Below are 10,475 nucleotides of genomic sequence, written 5' to 3' on the forward strand. Positions count from 1 at the left end.
GAATTGAAAGCCCAGCGGTTCTCAGTTTTGCCATTGATGTGGTGGAATGAGGGTGCGGTGGCGCAGTGGGTTGGACCACAGTCCTGCTCTCCGGTGGGTCTGGGGTTCGAGTCCTGCTTGGGGTGCCTTGCGACGGACTGGCGTCCCGTCCTGGGTGTGTCCCCTCCCCCTCCAGCCTTACGCCCTGAGTTGCCAGGTTAGGCTCCGGTTCCCCGTGACCCCGTATGGGACAAGCGGTTCTGAAAATGTGTGTGTGTGTGTGTGTGTGTGTGTGTGTGTGGTGGAATGAGTTCCCTCTGTCCCTCAGAGCTGCTGAATCCTTCCCACATTCAAACCCATCTCTTTGAGAGCCACTTCTCTCCTGATCCCCTGACAGCTCTATGATTGAGTCCAACACCATGTCCTAGGATGACATGTGTATCTGCTATTTTGAGTGTCACTTTTATAGGAGCTACTGGAGGGATGTGATCCAGCAGCATGGTGGTATCAGGCAAATCCCATGACTGTGTCTAAAGCTCTTCATCTGTTGTTGATGCACTTTTGTTTACTCTGAGCTGTATGACGCTATGAAGAAAAGTGATTGAACGTTATTGTCGCTTTGCTCCCTCAACAATATAGATATTAATGAGCAGCATCACTGACCCGAACACAGACCTCCTTCAGATGCTGAATAAAATTCATTTACATGCATTCATTCAGATGATGCTTTTCTCCAAAATCACTTACAGCGTTAAGCTACTTACAATCGTTTACCCATTTAGAGAGCTGGGCAATTTTTGCTGGACTAATTTAGGCTCCGTGTTTTTCCTAATCTGCTCTCAGAAGCATTGCAGTGTAATTAGTCAATAATTATAAAGACAAGTAACTTTGCTTTTTTCGCTGAGCTTCTGTTTGTCCATTTTGCGTAAGCCGCTGTGTTTCGGTCACCCACCGAGAGCTCAAGTCCAGGCCGGGCAGGCGAGGTCAGGTTAGGGCGGCCGCACCCTCAGGATGCCTCTCTTAAATCCCGGACTCTGGGATTCTTTGAGTTCCGATGCCTCCTGCTGGATTATCTTCCTGGCAAAAAAATTGGATTAGACATTCGCGTCATCGTGTTGCAGACAATATGTGGTGATGCGCCTGCACTGGGCACAGCGTTCACCCAACATTTCCAGAGCATCCACACAGGCAAATGGGTACGAGAAGTGACAGCAGGTGTTAGACAGCAGCGATGCCCCTGAGGGACCCTCTTCAGATGGTCAACGTGCCGTGGAGGATTAATAACTCCAGCCTTTTTAACAAAGACCCTCCTCTTTCTGAACAAGGAGAGACTCTCATTGGAGTTTACCTGCTCATACTAGGTGGGTACAGCCTTTCTGTGTTGAGATATGCAAGAGATAAGGTATCACATGATTTGGAGTTCCTCTTTCTGTACTGCGAACTCAGAATTCATGCTTGTCTATGAAAATGATTGGCAGAAACAAGGATATTTTCCAAATGCTGCTTTTGAAAGTCAGCAAGATGAAAATATGGGAGTCTAGCCCTTAAGTGGATTTGCCTGAAAAAAGACATATTTCCAAAAGCTGTGGTGCCATCCCAGAAAATCCATCTGGTACCTCATTCAACCATAGTCTAGATTGCCTTACATGGGTACGTAGACAAGAAGTTTGGTATAGAAGTTTTTCTGCTGGTATTTTTGCTGCTGCCCCGCTCTCACGATACGGTGGCGTGTTCATCCATCAGATATCAGTCACTCAAGTACAAGAACCAGTATTTCATCTGTCCAGCAGTTCTTTGTGGCTCTTGTTGTTTCTGCCTGTTCTTGTCTTCTTGTTTTGTCCCCATTACAGCCCAGCTCTAGATTTAATCAATTAAGTAATTAAAGGATTCGATTATCATGGTAAGGTTGGCTGACCAATGTGGCCTGGACAGCGTGATGAGATGTTCTCAGCTAGGATGAGTTGGGTCACGTGAAAGACTGCTTTCAGGTTCACTCCAGATTTAGAAGCATGCGAACAGGATGAATTAGCTGAATGGAAAAGTCGCTTCCAAACAGACCTTGTTTAGTAGAAACACACCAGTCTGTGCTGGTGCGATAAATCAGTATAGATAGCTAGATGGATGGATGGATGGATGGATGGATAGATATCTATCTATCTATCTGGTAGTAGACATGGGCACTTTTGCATTTCTGTGTCTCCTACAGGCTGGCTCTCATGGTTTGGCAACAGCATTGTGATCTTTGTCCTCTACAAGCAAAGAGCATCTCTCCAGCCCACAGACTACCTCACCTTCAACCTGGCCGTCTCGGACGCCAGCATCTCCGTGTTCGGCTACTCGCGGGGCATCCTGGAGATCTTCAACATCTTCCAAGACGACGGATTTCTGATCACGTCGATCTGGACGTGCCAGGTGTGCTTCTGCACAGCCGCTACACCTATAAACCAAAGTGACAACTCCTGGGGAATAAACCGTTAGATGCTCTAAATTACTGCCAGTGACATATTCAAATAAAATTATGATCGATCTTATTTGGCACATAATATTTGAATTGGGTTATACTCCCTTCATATACTGCATAGCATTGATGGATGGATGGATGGATAGATGGATGGATGGATGGATGATACACGAAATGCTGCCCCAAACGGACACAAATTGGTTATGTATACAAATGAATATGGTATTTCACCACTTTACCACACTGCTACTATGAACAGTAAAGGTCCACAATGCGGTAAGCTTACGCCTTCTTGGTAAAAATGTCAAGCAGCCTCGTTCTGCTAAATCCATTCTTAGGCATCCATTCAGATCCTGTCCACAGGTGGCTGGGGGAGGAGCTAGACTGCTTCGCTCATGTAGTAATTTTGCCAAACGTTGCTAATTCTGCTAAGTGGGCATTCTGGGAGCAGGGCCAGCGCAATAAGTGGGGTTTCTAACGATTTAAGAGATTATGGTGGGGACCTGCATGTGTTGATGGCTTGTTCTGTAATCAGATTAACTGCAGTGGTCTCCAGCAGGGGGTGGAAATATGGGGCAACCTTGGTGACATAATGAGATGTTTCACCGAGTCCTGCGGCCCTCCGTTTTCCTTCCGCGATGTGAGTTTGGCCGACGGACAGATGTACGGTTTGGAAGGAGAGCGACGACATGCAGGGATTCCATTTGTTCTTCTACCAGAAGGATGGTAAATCTTTAACTGCTGACATTTGGCCAAGACACAACCAGGAAATAGTTGCCCCAGAGATATACAGGTGTGGGTGGCTGAGGTCACAAATCTGCTGAGGCTCAACAGCCTGACCAGTATGTCCAGCATGATGCTTAGGAAGAGTGACTTTGTTACCTGAGATACGTTTGCAGGTATTTCTTTCTCCGACACCTTTTTTCCACGGCATTTACAGTGTTAAGCCACTTACACTGATTTACCCATCCATGCAGTTGTGTAACTTTTACTGCATCAATTCAGGGTAAATACCTTGATCAAGGACATGACAGCAGGATGTGGGATTTGAATCTGGGTCGCTCTAACCAACATGTGACCTGCTGCCCCGCACTGGAGTCTTTCAACTTATTGCTTCTCGTCTTTTACCTCCTCTATGTCACGCGCGTCAATATCCGAAATTCTCAAGAACTGCTCGTCTCCCCAGTTAAATGAGAGCAAGTTTCGGAAACTGCGGTCTTTGGAGTTTGTTGTGGTGAAGACGGACCTCCTTCTTCCACGCCTCCCGCACAAACACCTGTCCCTCTCGGGGGCACGGACGTGGTACGAGGGGCCCGTCACCTGGAGACTGATGGATCGGGACACGCCTTTGCTCCAGGCTTTGAAGATGAGCTCACCTCTCAGCAATGCCGACCCCTCGCCGCTCCCCAAGTAGTCGATGACTTGTGGGATGTTGCCCTCCCCTCCGCCAGTGAAATATGCGAAAAGGGAGACGCGGTAGCCCGACTGCGCCACATTCCCAGGGCCCCAGCAGGCATGTGAGGCGCATTAAAGGATTAGAGCGACGGCGTGACGGGACACGACCAGGTACACGTGGGGAGGCTCCGGGGATCTCAGGAACAACCGCAGTTTCCCGATCGACTCCCAGCACACGGAACAGCGTAGGATCATCTCTCCTTCATCCAGAAGGCCTTCGAGCCCGAAAGGAAATGAGAAACAGACCGTTTGACAGCGGGGTGGTTAGGAAATTAAAAAACTGAAACAACAGAGACGGTGTGTGTGTTAACCTCATATTTCTCTCAGCTCATTGAGCAAATTTAATAAGCTAAATGTATAGATTCGTAAACCACTCCTTTCGAATACTGTAAGACGTCAGTCAGCGTTGGGTAAATAATCGACATTCCTTGCCTTTGACCTGCAGGTTCACCTGTCGCCTTGCGATACTCCACGCCTTGACCTAAAACCCAGCCTGTCAGCGTTTTAATTGGTCGTTTCGGTGAGGACAGAACTGCCTCTAGCACCTCTGAATTTTAATTGCTGAACTCTACGCCCAGCGGTCACCTTCTGGGGGACTCATACACCAACTCCACGAGGTCGTCGAAGCTCAATGCTGTAAAATGTACAAGGTGTACCGAACGTAGGGTCGTGTGTCTGGCCGTGCCTGGTTTGAACCTTCACCCAGAGGATCGTGGAGGGTCTAAGAAGGGAGTGTTGTAAAGGGAGTTCAGTAAATTAAATCAGGCATGGTCTTTGCCTCGGGGTCACCAGTCGGAGTAGGTCAGGAGCAGGATGGGTCTGAATGATCTCTTAGCGCGCTCCGCACAATGTGATCCAAACCCGCGCTGTGATTCCGAGCTGAACATTTGTCTTCCAGAGTCCTGGATGTGTTATACTGTAGCAAGTGGGGCCCCCTGTCTGGCTGCCTGTACCGTGGGGGGTGTTTGTTTCACATGACTATGAAAGGGAAGGAAAACACCCTGACCATGGATCACAGCTACGGTCCAGCCGTTGTCCAGAATGACAGAGTGACTTCCCTCCCTGAGGTTTTTCTTACCTGTAGATCTGACCTCGGATCTTTGACTATGGTATCTGTGGTTGTTAGGTGGACGGCTTCCTCACGCTGCTCTTCGGCCTGGCCAGCATTAACACCTTGACCATTATCAGCATCACCAGGTATATCAAAGGATGCCACCCAGCACAAGGTAAGGTCGGGTCCCATCGCTCCAAAGGCCACGCTGCAGACAGCTCAGCCACAGACACCAGCTGACACAGGCTGCATTTTACAGACATTTTATTATTAGGAGTAAATTGTCCTAAATCTTACCACACTGACTCTTCGTGTTACAAATGGTCGAATTATGAATTTTCAGAAATACGAACATTTTCCAATTTTTATACTTATTTGTAATTTAATTTTCATCACAACCATTTTCGAAAATTTCTGTCTGTAGTGGAGTGAATGCAACCTGCGTTTACCTGCCGAGCAGATGGATGGCAGTAAAGAACCGAAACGGAACGCGAATGTGGGACCGGCTTATTTTAACTCACTCAACAAAGTTTCCGCTCGCGTCCGTTGTTCCTCGGTGCCTCCGATCAACAACATGATGAGGGACGTCGTGCATATTCATGAGACGACTCAAAAAATGGCATTTAATACAAGTTTCTTGAGAGTGTTTATTTTTATTTTCAACCCTTAAAAATTTACATTATAATTTATATTTTACATACAAAGTGGATTTTATTTAGTATATCTATAGCCAAGATTTTTTCCTAGAAAGTCACCTGTAAATAAATTGAGGAACATATGTATCTTTAACTTTTATGTGACACTTTTTTATGATCAAAATGACTTATAAAGCAAACTCTGGTTCCAGTTGTGTTCACGAGCTGATAATCCAGCGCACAAATTTTCGAGGTTACAGTCCATGCTACGTAATTCATGCTCTTTGGGCACCGCATTTCAGGTCTCGCATTCGTTTTTAGCCGAAAGGGGTTTAGCACCAACGCGACAGATTTACGCCACGCAGCTGAGCGTTAGAAACTTTCCCAATATAACAGCACTTTCCTTGGGTGTTAAACCTAGTAATTATCTGGAGACGTTCCAGCTCATCAACCCAACTCCGTAGGCAGCAAAACTCTTCGGGAATGAAAGCTGTCAGGTTGATCAAAGAGCTGCTCCATGGTAATGAGCTGTTGCTGAGTCTCTAATGGCCAGCGAACACAAGCACCTCACGTCGCATCCACATCTCCAGAGGTCGTATTTAACAGCCTTCCCGACAGAATCGAGTCCCAGGGCAACACTGCCCGCAGCACTTAATTACACCTCTGACACGCAATAACACAAAAAAGAATAGCTGTTTATGTGAATATAATAAACAAGCGGAAAAAAAGGCCAGCATGGTCAAATTCAGACATGAGAGCAACACTTACAAATGAGTTACCATGAACTTCTCGATCTTGGAGAAACTGTAGGATTTTTTTCCCAAAGACAATTTAGACTCAAGTCACGAGTCCCTGCCAACAATCTCAACAATCTCCGCGCATGTAAAAGTTATTTTCGTATCTGGAGGGAACAGAGGGGATGCAGAGGGAAAAAAGTGTTTGACCCTTTTCAAATGTTCTCTGTTTCTGCAGTTTTTCAACAATGAATTTGATCTTTTTACCAATTCTAGTAGCAAATGACTGGATCCTGAGAAAGAAAAAGTGACACCAGTGCTGTTTTTATATCATTTCCTTGGTTTGGAAGGCGACGACGTGAAGAGTCCGACATGTGGAGGAATAATTGCAGCCAATAACTTGTTTCAACACCTTTAGCTGCAACGACTGCAACTCACTGCTTCTGTAGATGTTGACCAGGGTCTCACATCACTGTGGAAGAACTTTAGCCCCACTGCTCCATGCAGAACTGCTTTAGATCAGCAACATTTGTAGATATTGGAGCATCAGCAGCTCTTTTCAGGTCTTGCCACAACATTTTAGTCGGATCCAGGTCAGGAGTTTGATTATCATTCCAAACCTTTGCTTTGTTTAATTCAGTCTTTGTGAGGTTGACCTGCTTGTATGTTTTGGATCATTGTCTTGCTGACCGACCCAGCGACTCTTCAGCATCAACTTACGGACTGACGACCTGACATTCTCCTGTAGAATTTTGTGATGCGAGGAGGAATCCATGTTTCCATCAATGAGAATTTAGTTTATAACCAAAAAGATCTACTTTTTATATTTACTTTGATTCATCTGTCCAAAGGACATCCTTCCAGAAGTCTTGAGACATCCAGGTGCTTTTAGGCCAGCCAGCCAGATGAGTTTTCGTGTTCTTTTCAGTTGTTTCCACTTTGCCACTGTCCGGTGCGTCCAGTTTTTGTCCACTGTCTATCTGATTGCGGGGTAATGAACACTGACTTGAGATGAGGCAAGAGAGACCTGGAGTTCCCGGGATGTTCTTCTGGGTTGGTTCTGAGTTCATTGCTGACAGAGAGATTTTGGCAGAACAACATAAATAGACTGTTAAATAGATTCACTGCTGCTCCAGACTCTCTAACTGACTCTGACTGGGTTCAGTTGAGGTTCAGAGCCTTAGAAATGGTTGTCTAACCCAATCCAAATTGCTGGGCTTCAACATCTTGTCTCCAGAGGTTTTCGGAAATTGCCTTTAAGCATGGCTTGACGTGTCTGTGTAGATTTCTGTTGGGCCAACTTGACTTTTGCTGGTGAGGGCTTAAGTGGTTCAAAACTATAATGGACAAAGCCCTCTGTTTGCAAAATGTCACCGCCTGACATTTTCCGCCAAACAGAAAAGCTGCATCGTTTTTGTTTGCCCTTAAATTCCGTTCGCTGGGATGTCGAGGGAACTCGCTGCCGCTGGAGTAACACCTCCACATTTTCCAAACCAGCCAGCAAATAATGGAACCCTTTCAAACAACAACTACAAAACCCCACATTACAGCATTTTTTTAAAGCAAAAGGCTTTTTTAACTCTTCATGATTCCAAAAGAGACGTGACAGAAAACACAGTGTCCCCCTCAGAAAAGATACTTTGAGTCATGGAACCAACAGTCATCTCACCGGTCGATTATTGAGGACGCAGTTTTTTCAGTCTGTCTCACTGGATTTTCTCTGTTGTTTGAAGCCCACTGCATCAACAAGAAGAACATCCTGGGCTCCCTGGCCTTCATCTGGGTCACAGCAGTCTTCTGGTCAGGGGCTCCACTGCTGGGCTGGGGCAGCTACACAGGTCAGAGCATGGAGAGACCTTGGTGGACTTGCTGATGTCACCACAGGGAAGGAGAGCATTCACACACATTCCTTCTTTGCACTCATTTGTTTTTGCCATGTTGACTCTGGACACCAAGGAGATCCTGTTGATTCCGTTTCTGTTATTTCTCTGTTTTAACTGTGATTGTAGCATTTTCTTCTTTAAATCTCCAGTGTGTTGCTCCATAAAGGATCATTCATGATGGTTAGAGACCGATGGTGAACAGAGATGAGGAAGCATCAAAGAAAATAAGCACCACAAAGAGGACTAGACCAACTTTCCACTTCTGTACCTCCTGCAGACCGTGGGTATGGGACCTGTGAGGTGGACTGGGCCAAGGCCACCTACTCCACCATCTACAAATCCTACATCATCTCCATCCTCATCTGTTGCTTCTTTGTCCCGGTGCTGGTGATGCTCTTCTCCTACGTGTCCATCATTAACATGGTGAAAAAAAGTAACAACATAGCTGAAGGTTACCTGACCAACAGGCAGAGGAAGGTGGAGAAGGACGTCACCAGAGTGAGTGGCTGCACAGCCTTAGGCAAACATTTATGGAACCTCTGTGAGGTGCACTTCAGTAAGGGCATCTAAGAGTGTCTTGGTCAATCTTCCCCTTGACTTGGTTTGAACTATCACATCTAAACTTGGGGGGAAAAAACTCTCAACTCCATTGCAATTTTCATTCCAGGTTTCCATCGTCATCTGCACGGCCTTTATCCTGGCCTGGTCGCCATACGCAGTGGTCTCCCTGTGGTCGGCCTGGGGCTTCCACGTACCGGGACTCACCAGCATCTTCACACGCCTGGTCGCCAAGTCTGCCAGCTTCTACAACCCGCTCATCTACTTTGGCATGAGCCCCAAGTTCCGCAGGGACGTGTGCATGCTGCTGCCGTGCTTCCGCGAGACCAACGACACCGTCCGCCTCAAGCGCTTCCGCCACCTAAGGCCCAAGGGCGACTCAGCAGCGCCAGCCCGCCGCCACAAGGAGAAGAAATACCGGGAGTCACAGGAGCAGCTGAACCCGATGCCAGACTTAGAGCTGGAGCCACACTGCCAACCCCTCACCGCTCCCCCCGTCAACAATGGCATCTTCTTCATCCCCCCACCCTTGCCCTCAGAAACGCCGGAATTTGAGAGCGATCGGCTTTAAGGACTTTTAACATGTACATACTCTTGTACGTGTAGTTTGGTGTAGTAATAAAACCGGAAAGAACCGGACTCTCAAAATGGTACCGAATTTTTGTTATGGTGACACCATGAGTAAAGACATGAGACTTGACCCTACAAAGTGATGGGCTCATTTGTTTCTACACCTCCCGCTCGTGCTATGTGCTCAAATCAGAAACATTCAAGACATGACCCACAGAACTCCAGAGCGGTCCAGAACCAGCAGTAGACCAATGAGCCCAGGTTTAACCAGATCCATCACACACAGCCTCACAAGACCCTTGAGCCATGGCCTCAAAAGCATGTGTTCATCAGTTTGGTCAATAACACTGCACAACACAGTGTTTTGCTGCAACATAAGAATATGCAATTTTTATCCCATCAGATGCACTCGTTATGATGAAATGAAATGATTTCTGTTCTCACTTATTGTTTTTGTTATCATCTAATGGTTTTTGTTATATATCCAAATGCAGTGCTGCTGAAGCGATCCCTCTGGTTGCAGCTGCTGTTACCGAAATTACTGCGAGCTTGTTGAACATGTGTTCGAATCACGTAAAGATATGGGGTCCAATGTGACGCAAGATACGTTTTTACATTCCCGTTCCGGGGCCACCCCAGATGCAAAGGAGACGGCCCCTCAGGAAATGGACTTACTTCTAGGGCCACCTTCGGGGATGACGATGGTGTTGGCACCCCCTCAGGACCGGGACCTGGGGGACACGGCCACCCGTAGGACAGGAATAATACGGGGGGCATTTAGGTCCTGCTCAGCCACAACCCCTCTGACTCCTCCCACAGACAGGCATCTGGTCTGGACCCCAGGCCCTTCATTTTGACAGCTCCAGCCTCCTGCCCCAGCATCCAGCTGTGTTTCAGCATCCCTGGGGGGTCCTCAGCTGATCGCACATCAATCACACAGAACCTCGTCAAACCTCCCTACCTCCTCCGTGTTTATGTCAATAAACTGTGTGAGAGGACAGCAGGTGGCGCAGTGGTTGAGGTCGCTGCCTCTGGACCCACAGAAGCTCATTTGAATTAGAGCTCCTGCTCTAGAGCCCTTGACTGAAGTGCCTTCCCTGAGTTGATACAGTAAAAATGAGCCTGTATCAGTGCGAGTCGCGTGCCCTA

General features: G+C 47.1%; 1 protein-coding gene across 1 annotated transcript; it reads left to right on the forward strand.

The window, feature by feature from the left end:
• The first annotated feature begins 1,210 nt into the window (after positions 1-1,210).
• LOC108926995 (opsin-5-like) lies at positions 1,211-9,588 on the forward strand. Its single transcript, XM_018740019.2, has 6 exons — positions 1,211-1,340; positions 2,186-2,391; positions 5,022-5,121; positions 8,049-8,153; positions 8,476-8,696; positions 8,866-9,588. The coding sequence occupies exons 1-6, from the start codon at positions 1,211-1,213 to the stop codon at positions 9,325-9,327; spliced, it is 1,224 nt and encodes a 407-aa protein (XP_018595535.1). The 3' UTR covers positions 9,328-9,588.
• The last annotated feature ends 887 nt before the right edge of the window (positions 9,589-10,475 follow it).

Source organism: Scleropages formosus, chromosome 4 (assembly GCF_900964775.1).
Source record: "Scleropages formosus chromosome 4, fSclFor1.1, whole genome shotgun sequence".
Lineage (NCBI taxonomy): Eukaryota > Metazoa > Chordata > Actinopteri > Osteoglossiformes > Osteoglossidae > Scleropages > Scleropages formosus.